Below are 14,588 nucleotides of genomic sequence, written 5' to 3' on the forward strand. Positions count from 1 at the left end.
AGCAAAGATGGATGAGGACTCGCGTCAGCAATAAATTGTTAGCACTTATTGACTTAACTTGAGAATCCCTTACCACTAGAACTACTGAGGTAGTTATTTTGACTACTTTGCACCATGTATTTCTATATAGGTGTCACGAGTCCAGTAGTTCTAGTGTTTAAAGCCATTTAATTGCTTTAAGTAGTTACTTGCTTTTACTATGTTGTCATTCTCCTGGAATGAGAGCTCTTATCTTTCATAGTGTATAGCTAGTTTCTGTGGAGCTTGATCACCAATGTCTGCCCAGATTCTGGCCATCTGCGCACATTAATTACATGCCAAAAGAGGAGTTAACTCCGAATATACCAGTCAGCTCTCTCCAGTCCATTGATTTTATAAACCGCAGTTAGCTGCTCACCTCCATCCCTTTCATCTTTTGAATCACAATCCATGGATTCCAGCATCGTGAATCTCACTACCTGGAGGTGTGTTTTTGTTCAAATGCACTGTTATAATATATGCAAATATAGTCATAGTAGTGGGCATTCCAAAACAAAGCGAAATATGATATACAAAACTTGTGATTGAGCTTTATAGTTTTAATACTACAGCTTTTCTACTGACCAGAACTGTCACTCAATGAAGAGTGCTTGCCCTGACAGAAACCACCTAGTAAGGAGCTTGCAAGGAGACAGCAGAATTGTGAGCTGCTCAAGAAAAATCTTGAGAATAACCCTTTAGGGGTTGTCTTATCTAGAACAAGTCTGCAGTCACACTGTGGGACTGCATACTTGTGAATCTTCCCAGTGCATGCACTGTAAGTTGCAAGCATTTGACAGGTTCTGAGCCAGGAATGACTGGCAGGAAGTATGCATATCACATAATTGCGGTCATGTGACAGAGACCAAGTAGAGGCCACACCCACTAGACAACCATGCCCATTAGAGGGGTTTGGGAGTATGCATATCACATAATTTTAATCATGTGACCGCTGCTACTGGCTCAGAAACCGGCGAATACTTACAGCGCAGTGTGACTGCAGACTTGTCATTCTAAACTGGACCACCCCTTTTGAAGGGTTATTCCCATCCTCATATATGGGTATTTTCAGGTAGTTATAGGGAAAAAAAAGCACTTTTGTAACATAAGCTTTTAAAATTTGCAGTTGTTTTAAAGCTACTAACACTTTTATTTATAGCGCATCAGTAGATCGACCAAAACTACTGTTCAGCAGCAGTCACCAAACATGTAAAGTACGTACAATGCACAAAAGAAAAGGGCTTGTAAGTTATGCTGGGAGGTTACCAGTATTGTTGGTTTGGGTTAGTAGCGCCTAATCCTGGTCAGCTTTAGTGCAATGATTACAAACTAGACAGCAGTGGTCCGTCTCATATAAAATTAACTTTTAAACAAAAGAAATGTTAATATTTGAAGAGTAACTGTAAATTTTAAATACACTGTAAAATGCAAAAGTGATTATTTTTACAGGAACCGTCGAACATCATTCATCCATAAAGCTGGAAATAACCCTTAAGTGTGATGACTAGAGATGAGCGGACTTGTGGAAGTTCGGATTCTGCGGGTTCAGCCGGACTTTAGCTAAAGTTCAGATCTGGACTCTGACTGGGCCCACAATTAATTGGAAATCACTGATTGGGCAGTTCGGGTCTCTGCCCACATACAGCCAGCCATAAACTGTACACTTCTGGGGGAGGAAAGGCAGAGTTTTTCCATATTTTTTTTGTTTTGGGTGCACACTACATCCGACCATGCTATTGTTACCCCGGTGAGAGCTATTCACACACTGCAAGCGACTCACACTGGGCCAAGCCCCGAGCGCACATTGACGCTTGCTCAAGTGGTTACCATATGTAAAGTACCCAAACGCAAACTCTGGTTTATTTTTTATAAAGTCTATGATTGGGTACAAGCATTGAACTTTAGAGTTCAGGTCCGCTCATCTCTAGTCTGGACTAAAGGGGGCTTTACACGCTACGATATCGTTAATGTTTTGTCGTCGGGGTCAAGTTGTTAGTGACGCACATCCGGCGTCATTAACGATATCGCAGCGTGTGACACTGACCAGCGACCTCAAAAATGGTGAAAATCGTTCACCTTGGAGAGGTCGTCCCAAACTCAAAAATCGGTAAGGGTTGTTTATCCAAGCGGTTTATCGCTCATGCGGCAGCACACATCGCTATGTGTGACACCGCAGGAGCGAGGAACGTCTCCTTACCTGCCGCCGGCCACAATGCGGAAGGAAGGAGGTGGGCGGGACGTTACGTCCCGCTCATCTCCGCCCCTCCGCTTTGATTGGCCGGCCGCTTAGTGACGTTGCGGTGACGTCGCTGTGATGCCGAACGTCCCTCCCCCTTTAAGGAGGGATTGTTCGGCAGTCACAGCGCCGCCGCCAACCAGGTAAGTATGTGTGACGCTGCCGTAGCGATAATGTTCGCTACAGCAGCAATCACAAACAATCGCATGCGCGACGGGGGCGGGTACTTACACGCTCGCTATCGCTACAAATTGCTAGCGATATCGCTACCGTGTAAAGCCCCCTTTACTCTGATGTCACTTTGTTGGAGCCCAGTGAACATACAGCAAAAAAACAAAAAAAATGTTCAAATTTCCAAATCATTATAAAAAATGTCAGTAGAAATTGAAAGTGCCAAATCTGTTTTGGTGAAATCACATACGCTTTTCACCAAGCGGCACCAAGCGGCACAAACCACTGAAAAGCAGACAAGCTAGTTATTTCCCCAAGCAGAATAACTGAAAGTGGCAGGCAGCTGAAAACTCATGCTTCTTGTTCCCACTAGTCCCGCTCAGGGAAAGAAATTCTTTGGCACATATATTATGATTGCAAAAGGTAAAATCCTTGACAAAAATCCAAGTATATTTCTATAAATGGGGTTTGCATTCTGTTATTCCTTGTTCTTGTGCATTTATGAAAATGGAGTATTAATGGCATTCATTAGCCTTGTATTAATGCATATTGATAAGCACAGTGGGTAAGAGATGAAAGTTCTGAAAGGTGGATCCTCAGATTAACCTGAAAATGAATCAAATGAATTTTCTACACCAGAGAAGGCCTTTAAAAATTAAAGTTGAAACTAGACCTTTTCTGAATGCTGTTCTGATATCCGCTATACCTTGAAAGAATTTAGAAATATACAATAAATTATAGCAGAAAACTGCTTTGATTGAAATATATTTATTGTAAACGGTTAAACCAGGTCTGCCAAACTAGTAATAGTTCAAAGCTAAAACACCAAAACTATTCTTGTTTTTAATTTTAATCCCTGCGCTACCAGAGGAGATTATTCAATCATGTGTCATAGAGGATTATAATCCTTCCTACAATCCGAGCTTCACTTGTAGCTAGTTGCCTTTACAAATGCAGATTGTGCCTAACTGGTAGGCATGGCTTTGCTCCGGCCTAATCCATCACGTGAGTCACATGCTTCTCTGTGGCTTCTATTACTGGAGTCATTACTTAAAACTTGACTACAGGCTTTTTACGTTCTTTTGCATCTTACAATATAGTCAATTCAAAGGTAGATAATCATTAACATGCAATGTAGGTCATAAGGAATCACATGGACAGACCAGGCATTAATAAGTCATATGCTTCCATCAATACTGTAATTGACTCAACCCTTTTGTTAATTTAATTATCTGCACCCAATTCTACTCTCAGAAAGGAAAGGCTTAGCAATTAGTAATTTTTTTTTTTATAGCATTAAAGTCAGAAAGAAGGGGTAGTACTGCTGTAGAAACATTATTCTCCAATTTCAATACCTCCATCCCCACACTTTGTAAATTATTTTTTTTTTGTCTTGCATTTAATCATAATAGTACAGTTAACTAAGATGCTTTGCAACAGTGGAGATGTTGAGAAATATTTGGGGCAAGTTTTATTTTTTGTAGAAAGTCGAATAAAGATTAATTGCTCTCAGTGGGAGAACAAAGAAATTATAATCTTGTAATTATGATACCTTTTAATGGCTAACAAAAATAAAATTATGTTACAAAGCAAGCTTTTAAGAGTGCTTAAGTCTCCATCAGGCCTGATGAAGAGACATAAGTAGTCTTCAATGGTTGCTTTTTTTTTTGTAGAATTGTATATTGCATGAGCTACAGAGTAGTCACTAATGAAGTATTCACTCACGCCATACTGCAAGATATTTGTTACTTATTTTTATTTTTATTTTTTTTACTAAAAATCAACAAATGGATATAAAGGAATGTCTTTGTTATAAAGTAATGAATGATTAAAGCATAAGCTCTTCACCCTCGGCAATTTTTTGTTTCTCTTTTATCTCCCTTTCTTCCAAGAGCCATAACCTTCTTTTTTTTTTTATAGCCATATCAAGGCTACTTTTTGTGGGTCAAGCTGCACTTTTGAATGACACAATTAATTCTGCCACATATTGTACTGGAAAACAGCAAAAAAAATCCAAATGGGAGGAAAATGATAACCAAAGTGCAATTACACAATTGTTTTATGGTGTTTGTTTTTTTTGGTTTTTTTTTTAAACCATGTTCACTGGATGGTAAAACTGATCTAGCACTATGATTTCCCAGGTCAGTAAGAGTTCAGTGATAAAAAAAAAAAATAAAAAAAATGTGTATAGTTGTGGTTGTCTGTGAAAAAAAATCACTAATTTTGTTACAAAAAAAACTTTTGTAGCAATTTTCTCAGACCCGTAGCGTTCTCATTTTGCGGTATCTGGGGATCAGTGATGCTTTATTTTTTGGTTCCTAAGCTTACTTTTTTAATTTTTATACCATTTTTGTGTAGATGCAATGCTTTGATGCACTTATTGCATTGTTTCAGCAACCAAAAAATTCTGCCTTTTTTTTTCTGTTAATTATGCCCTTTACCGATTAGTTAATTTATGTATTGATTGGGCATTTTTGAATGTGATGATACCAAATGTGCATTTTATGTATTTTTTTTTAACTTTATTTTCAATGGGGTAAAAGGAGGGTGATTTGAACATTTTTCGGAGTTTTCTTTTCATTTTTCTTCAGATATTTAAAAAAACCTTTTTTTCTTCTTTTACACTTATTCTTACCAGTCCCCTTAGGAGACATGAAGTTGATCTTGTCTTATTGCTTCTGTTGTACAGAGTGATGCTTCAGAACCCTTCTGTACAGAGAAATGCTGATCTCTTTTGAACACTGGCACTTAGCCAGCATTCTCAGGAAATATTCATGACAGTGACAGGGGTCATAAGGTCATTCCCAGCTATCATGACAACACATCAGCACCCTGTGGGCACGTCACGGGGTTGCTGATGGGGGACAGGCAATGAGACATTCCCCATCGGCGAGCGTAAAATCCCACGTTCAGGGATTGACAGCAAAATTTAACTAGATAACAAGCACAGGTGGATCAAAGATCAATATGCGCCTGTTAGCTGCACATGTAGGCTGATCATATCAGCTGACGTGTGGGGAAATAGGAAGACTAGCCATGCAAGCCCGCATTTATGGGACACACAACCTACAATGTAAGGCTATGTCCTAATTCGTGAAGGGGTTAAAGAGACAGTTTAAGTTGCCTTCTTCTGGGGTATAGCTGTAGGACGAGAAGGGTTAGCGCTTGGTCCTGGTGATTTGGGTTCACACTAACTTACAGGTGTCTAAAAAATGAAGACACACAAACCTATACACAGCTATGGAAAATAAGGGGTTTCTTTACATTACATATAAATAGTACATTTCAATACTTTTTTATGCCAAATTCTGGCAAAATCTGCTTGATAAATCAGACCATAGTGTTTGCTGAGTTTAACCCCTTCACAACTGGCCGATTGTCTTTTTTTTTTTTTTTGCTTTCCGTTTTTTTTTCGCCATTCTTCTTCTGAGACGTAACTTTTGTATTTTTCAGTCAATATGGTCATGTGAGGGCTCTTTTTTGCAGAACGAGCTGTACTTTCAAATGAAACCATACATTGTACCATATAGTGTACTAGCAAAACGGCAATATATTTTATTCACTGTGTTCACTATATGGTAAGACTGATGCCTGAGGGCAGTGCGAGTTCATAGACACCAAACATGAATAGGTTTACTTTTATCTAAGGGGTTAAAAAAATCAGAAGTTTGTCCGAAAAAAGTGGCGTACGTTTTACGCCATATTCCGTGACCCGTAGTGTTCTCATTTTTCGGGATCTATGGCTCAGTGACAGCTTATTTATTGCGTCTCAGGCTGACTTTTTTAACGGTACCATTTATGCGCAGATGCTACCTTTTGATCACCTGTTATTGCATTTAGTGCAAAATTTGTGGCGACCAAAAAAAACGTAATTTTGGCTTTTTTCTTGCCGCTACGCCATTTACCTATGAGATGATTTTATAATTAATTTTATATTTTGATAGATCAGGCATTTCTGAACGCGGCGATACCAAATGTGTGTGTATTTTTTTTAACACTTTAATTTTAAATGGGGTGAAAGGGGGGTGATTTGAACTTTTTAGGGTTTTTTGGGGTTTTTTTTAAGATTTTTTTTATTAATTTTTTTTATTTACTAGGTCCCCTATGGGACTATATTGGTCAGCAATCTGATTGCTCTTCTATATCTGCTGATCACAGCTGTGAACAGCAGATATGCTGCTAATCGATCTCACCCAGCTCTCAGCTGTGTGAGGCAGGAAGTGAGTCATGTGAGCTACAGGAGTCATCACATGACTGTGCTACCATGGCAACTACCGGAAGTCACATGATCACATCACGTGACTTCTGGTATGGGCCGGTGAGTAACATTATAGTGCGATCGCTATTATAATGGTGTTTGTCACATATTGACATCGCCATTTAAGGGGTTAAAAGGCACGGGCAGATAACGATTCCGTTCGTTCCTGGCAAGCACACATCTCAGCTGTAAAAATCAGCTGAGATGTGCGCAGATCGCTGCAAGCTGCCGGCAGCAGACCGCGGGCAGTAACACTATGACCGATATGACATAAGATTACTGCCCGCTGTCGTGAAGGGGTTAAGGTTTTAAAATGCTTAACTTATGATGTGTTTTGCTGCTTAATTTAGGATTTTTACTTCAAGCACTAACAGCTTACTGCCTCTATGCTTGTGCCATACTAATTAATTTTTACTTTTCTCACATCTGTCATTAAGGAAGAGGAATTTTTTTGGCTTTGTCACCTGGTGTCATTGTGTTAAGTTTTTGTATATTTTCTCGGGATCAGAAAATACGGATATGATGTAGCTTAATTGATTGATCTTTTGCCAGAAAACTAGATTTTGTGTTTACAGAGTGGTAAATAAAATTAATTTATATACTACTCTACTCTATTTAGGGCAAGAAAAAAAACAAAGGCCCCTAGTCCTTCTTTTTTCTTCTTTCCTTTTTTAAGTCACTTGGACTTTTTTTGCCTTGTATTTGTTGCCATTTTTGGCTCCAAAATAATCATCAAAATGGCATCAGCAAGTCATGAATTTGGTGAAAAGGTTTTCTTGTATTTAACAGTTTTAGCAACCTTAAGCCTGCTTTTACACGTTGCAATTTCGCATACAATTTCATATGCGATTTGCAGCACCCCCATCGTATATGTGGCACGTTCAATTTGTTGAACGTGCCGCACATACGAGTAACCCCCGTCACACGTACTTGCCCGTCCATACGACCTCACTGTGTGCGGCGTACGTCCACTTCCTGGAGTGGGAGGGACGTTCGTCGCCACAGCGACGTCACATGGCAGCCGGCCAATAGAAGCGGAGGGGCGGAGCTAAGCGGGTCGTAAACATCCCGCCCACCTCCTTCCTTCCGCATTGTGGGCCGGGAGCCACAGGACGCAGGTAAGATCTGTTCATCGTTCCCGGGGTGTCACACACTGCAATGTGTGCTACCCCGGGTACGATGAACAATCCAACGTGCAATTCTAGCGACAGGTACGATGTGTATGCGATGAACATTTTAACATTCAATCGCACGTACCTGTCACACACTGCAATGTACTTACAATGCCGGATGTGCGTCACTTACGACGTGACCCCGCCGACACATTGTAAGATATATTGCAGCGTGTAAAGCAGGCTTTAGAGTCAAAAGTCGCACGTTGGATCCAAAAGTCGTAAAAATTGCACCCAAAAATTTGATGTGCTCAAAAATACGTCAGAGAGGGACTGAAGTTGTTGCGCCAATTTGTGTGACTTTTTACAAAGTCCTAATTGATGAATTGGGAAAAAATATCTAGAATCGATAAGTCAGATTGTTTTTCTGTAATCCTATGTCAGAATTTACTTCTTATTGGTTGATTTTCATCCATATTTTATGTATTTTGTCATTTGTATTTTCATCAGAGATGGATCTGATTATACCGATGTTGCACATAATATGGATTTGTATTCCAGCTTTGTTTGACTTATTTTGCCATAATTTTTTCTCTCTAACAGAACAATAATAAAATCTATAATTTTGACTTTTTTTTTTTTTTAAATTTTACTCAATGTTTGTTAAAAGGGATTTATTAAATAAGGAAAATGCTGCTTTAACTCCCAAACAACGCTACCCCAGGAGTCATGTCTGGCATTACAAAGCACCGCCATTGAGACTAAGATTTATATCACTGAAACGTTGCTTTCCTGTGTAATATTTCTTCCTCAGTAGCCTGATTTTTTTTTTTACTTTATAAGCCATACAGTTCTAGAATTTGCATCCAAATGTGTTTACTCTAGTATATGTTAACCCCCGGAAGTGAATTATTGATAAAATTCTGGAGAACGTGTTACTTCATTTTGCTGGATTGTGTTATTACGCAAGAGTAACCCTTAAAGTGGTAGTGAAATCAGGTTTATAATGCTTAAACCTACCTGTCACTTGACATTAAAAAATTGTGTTTAGTTGCTTATTTAATGTGACAGTTAGTCAGCCCTGGATTTTGTAGAAGATTGCTTTAGTGTTTTTGTGTGGCAGAATGAGGACACTTTTACATATTTAGTTAGATGATTTTTGATGTTTTTCGTTATATCGATGATATGTTTTAGTTTGCAGTTTTTGATGTAAAGCTAACATTGCATAACCTTGACTTTAAATTGCTCCTGGGTGCAGTAATCAACACTATAGAATTGTATTGAGAGTTCCTTTGTGAAAGCTAAAATCAGCAAGTTTGCAATACCCTATAACTGATTTGCATAAATTAGAAATTCTATATTTAGGCTTTATAGTGTTTTTTTTTTTATTGGGGAAAATGTGCTGCTTGATATCAAGGAATAAGTTAACTTCATCTTTATAACTTTTAGCAATTGCAAACCCAACATTTCAAGATCCATCTTTCTGTTGTCACTAGATAAATATAAAAAGTGAATTACCCACTGGCTAATAAGTAACTTTTGTAGATACTATATCAGATATCCAATTCTTTTCGCATTCCAAACATTCTTTTTGGTGATTTTTAGGGCACTTGGTCATTTAGATCAATAGATATGCATCACATTACACAATAACTGATTTTCATGTCAACATATATTTATTGAAAAAAGCAAAGAATGCATATTCTTCTTTTATCTATTTTGTATTTTTACTTGAATTGTATATACTATAAAGCCTCTCTTACTTATCAACCTTTTTTTGTCTTCTTTGATTCCAGGGCTTTAATCATGGGAGGAAAGTTGAGCAAGAAGAAGAAGGGATACAATGTAAATGATGACAAATCAAAAGATAAGGATAAAAAGGCAGATGGAGCAAACACAGAGGAAGAAGGGGCAACTAAAACTAATGAGGAGGTTCAACCTGTAGAAAATGCTGATGCAAAAGAAAATAAAGAAGAGAAAAATGACAAGGAACCACAGGCTGCTGAAAACAAAACTGAGGACAAAGAAGCAGAGAAGGATGCAACAAGTAAGGATGCAGTACAAAAATCTGAATCTGAGAAGACAGAGGCTTCCTCCGAAGCCAAAGTGGAACCTCAGAATGCTGAACCTCCTGTAACCAAGCAAGAGGAACCAGCTATTGCATGTCCTGCTCCAACTGCCAATAGTGAAGGCACTAAAGCCTCTGAATCTACCACTGAAGCAAAAACTTCCCAGCCTTCAGAAGCACCAGCACCAAGTAAAGTAGATGACAAGAGCAAAGAGGATGGGGAAGCCAAAAAGACTGAGGCTCCCTCCGCACCTGAGGCCAAAACTGAGACCGCTCCAGCTTCAGACTCAAAACCTAGCAGTGAGGCTGCTCCATCTTCCGCGAAGTCTCCAGAACCTGAAGCAACTAGTTCATCTACTAAGGCCTCTGAGCCTGCAGGACCAGCTGATGAAGTTAAAGCTACTGAAACCCCAGCAGCTAATTCTGATCAAACCGTAGCAGTTCAAGAGTAAGATGGACAGCCTGTTTGAAATAACCACTTAAAACAACCTGCGATGATGTTTTCTTTGTTTTTTGATTATATTTTTTTCAGCTATACTAACAAACTTGGTTTAGATTTGAAATAAGTACATGTAAGCCCAAAAACGATATAAAAGTCCAAATAGTATTTTTATGGGGGAGAAAATGTACAAATGCACATTCCACCAACTATGTCAATTAACAATTAAATTAAGAAAGATTTAGATATAGATGTTTGTGATCATTTGCTTTATTTTTTACATCTGAGCAGCAGCTACAATATGGAAAGTCCACACACAGTTATACCTTTTTTGTTTTCCCTTCTGTAATAAAATTGCAGGAGAAATGTTTTTGAATTTGCCCGTAGGGCTTGTGCCAAGGCAATCAAACCTTTTTAGGACTTAGCTTTCATTTGCAGTCAATTTTTTTTTAAACAGTAAGCAACGGCCAAACTTTTCCAACAGAACCTACTTTAGCTGTCTCTTATTCCTCTCCAGATATTTTGGAAGTAACAACATCCTCATTCTACTTAGTCTACCTAGATTTTTCATGATGAATTAATGCATGTCTGTGGTTGGGTGCACCTGTAGTTCTGTTTATTGGTCAGTGGAATAATAATAAAAAAAAAAGTCTGCGTTGATTTGCAGTTCCAGTTTTTCTTCCATTCTATGTCACAGACACCAACACAACACTCATTGGAAAGCAAGCTACTAATGAAAATGTAAAAAAAAGTGCAAAATAATAATAATAAATAAAAAAAAACATAAAAACAACGGAAGATGTAAAATGGATGCATTGAAAATATATGTAATTGTATAAATGGTGCAACAGTAATAAAAGTAAAATAATTAAGAAACACATGCTTAGCAGTTGAGTTGCTTTTTCACCATTTTTTTTATTATTAAACACAAGTCTATTGGCTTTTATTAGCCTATTATATATTTCTAGTACTTGTCATTGAATCTCTTCTACAATTTTAATGAGGTCACAGATACAATAAAAAGGCATGAAAAATATTTTGGACAAACCTGAAAATACGACTTTTTGATTAATATCTGTCTGTGATACACCAAAAGAATAGGTGAATCTTTCGGTAAGCATAAGAAATTAAATCGTCTATAATCTTCTCCCTCAAAGGGTTGTTTTATTTTTTTTTTTTTTATATTTCAATTAAAGTGAATTAGCACCAGAAAATGACCTATTTTATTAAATCAGGTTTGTATGTAATATTTATATAATGATCTAAAAAATAGATTAAAGTATTCAGTACCTTTTAAAAATTATTCATACCCTGTGAAGTTTTCCACACGTCTTCACATTACATCTATAAACTTAGGATTTTATGTAATATAGGAACTAATGAGCAAGTATTTCTGAAGTATATAGGAAATGATGCATGGTGTTCTAAATATTTTTTTAAATAAAAATTTGAAAATTGTGATGTGCATTTGTATTCAGCCCCCGTCCCCGAAGTTAATACTTTGTAAGACCACATTTCACTGTAATTATTGCCACCAAGTCTTTTGGGGATGTCTCTACGAGCTTTGTACATCTAAAGGCAGACATTTTTGCCTATTCTTTGCAAAATAGCTCTAGCTCAGTGAGATTTGATATTAACAGCAATTTTCAAGTATTGCTACAGATTCACAATGGATAATTTAAACACACATGCTTTGATCTAATCCATTTGCAATTTGTTTAGGGTTGTTGTCCTGCTTGAAGGTGAACCTACTTGTCTAACAGGTTTTCCTCCATGATTACTTTGCATTTAGCTCCATCCATTTCCCCATTATCTCTGATCAGCTTCCCTGTTGCTGCTGAAGAAAATCATCCCCACAGCATGATGCTGCCACCACCATGTTTAACAGTAGGGTTGGTGTTTTCAGGGATATGAACAGTGTTAATTTTCTATTAAAAGTGTAAATTTTCTGCCTCACATTGTGTTTTGCCTTTAGCCAAAAAAGTTCTACCGTACTTTAGTCTCATCGTACTGGAGCACCTTCTTCCACATGCAAGCTGTGTCCCCTACATGGCTTTCTAAAAACTACAAATAGAAATGCTTATGGCTTAAAAAAAGGGTTTATTCTTGTCACCCTTCCATAAAGGCCAGATTTGTGGAGTATACAACTAATAGTTGAACTGTTGACAGATTCCCCAACCTGAACTGTGGATCTCTGCAGTTTCTCCAGAGTGAACATGGGCTTCTTGGCTTCTTCTCGAAGTAGTGATCTCTTTGCTTGGGTTATCAGTTTAGGTGGATGGCCATGTCTTAGTAGGTATGCAATTGTGCTATACTCCTTCCATTCCTGGATGATAGATCAAACATTACTCCCAGAGATGTTCAGAAACTGGGCTATTTTTCTTTTTCTTCTATAATTTTACCCTACTTTACTCTTCTCCACAACTTTATCCCTGATCTTTTTGGTGTGTTCCTTGGTTTTTATGATTCAGTTTGATCCCTAACGTTCTGAGGCCTTCCCAAGGCAGCTGTAATTTATGCTGAGAAAAAAATTACACACAGATGGACAATTTACTTTTAAAGAGAATCCTGGAGACAACTGGTGACTTAAAATTTTTTGAGGGGTATTGAAATACACGGAGCTAAATACAAATGCGCGTCACAATTTTCAGATTTATATTTTTAAAACCTTTACAAAATATCATTTTTTTACACTTCAAAAATACTTGTTCTTGGTGTTTTGTATATCACATAAAATCCCAATGAAATGCATTTCATTTTGTGGGTGTAACATGAAAACAAATTACGGGGGTGTGAATACTTTTTCAAAGCACTGTATGTCCATGTAATCTTGAACCTCTGGCACAGACTATTTAGTTCATATTGGACAGAAGGACATTACCAGCAAGCGACTGACTTACACTGTATCTTTTGTGACCATCACCTATTGCAAATTGTGGATTTTGTGTAAGCAATGGACATAAAGCTGTTTTTTACATTTTTTTTTTTTTTTTTTTTTTTTTTTCCCCTTATGTGATGATAATGCTATTGCTGAATTGTCTTCTAAACAGAAAAGGACATTTTATTTTTCAGGAGTTTGAGCATTTTAAACAGTCCACATCATGGAATATTGGCTGCTGAGCTGAATAAATCTAGTTTTTAATTTTTATATTTTTTTTATTTCTCAAAACTTTGCCAGCTATTATTTCCAGAGGTATAAGCTTGTAAAGTTTTAAGTTATAATTTATGATCAATCCAAGGAGGCATTACCATAGATTTTTCTCTGGAGGTGTATTTTTTTTTTTTTTCTCCTGCATTAAGTTGACCAATCATAATTAGGCAGCAACAAACAGGAGAAAAATGAACACAACATTAGAGACCTGCTGTGTGAGACATGTTACAGACAATATACTTTCCTCATTGATCTCACTGCAGAGTAGTGTGTGCTTATTAATTATTATGTCACAGAAGTAGAGCAAAGATGAGTGTGATTTAATAATTCTTCAGCTTTCATCACAGAGTAGTTAGGTTTGTAGGAGAGGCAATATAGCAGAATTGATAGCAAAATGAGGAGCGTTGCAGCTTCAGAGGTTGTTCTAATGACACAACTCTGCTGTACTGCCCCTCTATATCACACTGCCATGAGATGAAGAGTGTATATAATCACACTTCTTTATGCTTTACTCTTGCTACTTTGTAATCACACACAGCTCTGCTGTAAGATCTGTGAGAGCGGACTGTCTGTCACTATGTCTCATACAGGAGAAATCTAGCTCTAGGCTGTTGTGAGGGCATATTCTCTAGTACTCCGTCTGTTGTTGACTGCTTATGATTGGTCACCCACATGCAGGGAATGAAGTACATGCTCTAGAGAAAAATTTGGTAATGCCCTCTGACACTTAACATAAATTAGAACCTAAACTTTCCAAGCTAATAATATCTGTGCAACAAAGACGAGAAAAAAAACCCCCAAAACCCTATGTTTTTCTCAGCTCTTTTGCCACCATTCCATGATGTTGCCAGTTTAACTCGCCCAAACTGGTGAAAGGTCCTCCTCAAGCCTACTATAAAGCCAGGTGGAAAATTTCTCTTGTATTGCATTTTCTATACCGTTTACCACAAAAACCTGATTTCAACAATAGGTCATTTTTTCTCGTGACACAGTTCCCTTTTTAAATTTTATTTTCCTTTTTGGGGTTTTCTTCTGTAAAAAAAAATATATATATATATATATATAATATATATAAATATATATATATATATATATATATATATATATATATATATATATATATATATATATATAT

At 37.3% G+C, this 14,588-nt stretch overlaps 1 protein-coding gene across 2 annotated transcripts in view; it reads left to right on the forward strand.

The window, feature by feature from the left end:
- Positions 1–11,182, forward strand: part of BASP1 (brain abundant membrane attached signal protein 1) — a 122,575-nt gene extending 111,393 nt beyond the window's left edge. For both annotated transcript variants that reach the window (XM_075314878.1, XM_075314879.1), the window contains exon 2: positions 9,592–11,182. In XM_075314878.1, the coding sequence (XP_075170993.1) occupies positions 9,602–10,315 (714 nt within the window). In that variant the 5' untranslated portion in view covers positions 9,592–9,601 and the 3' untranslated portion in view covers positions 10,316–11,182. The remainder of the gene's footprint in view (positions 1–9,591) is intronic.
- Positions 11,183–14,588: the final 3,406 nt, after the last annotated feature.

This window comes from Anomaloglossus baeobatrachus, chromosome 6 (assembly GCF_048569485.1).
Source record: "Anomaloglossus baeobatrachus isolate aAnoBae1 chromosome 6, aAnoBae1.hap1, whole genome shotgun sequence".
Lineage (NCBI taxonomy): Eukaryota > Metazoa > Chordata > Amphibia > Anura > Aromobatidae > Anomaloglossus > Anomaloglossus baeobatrachus.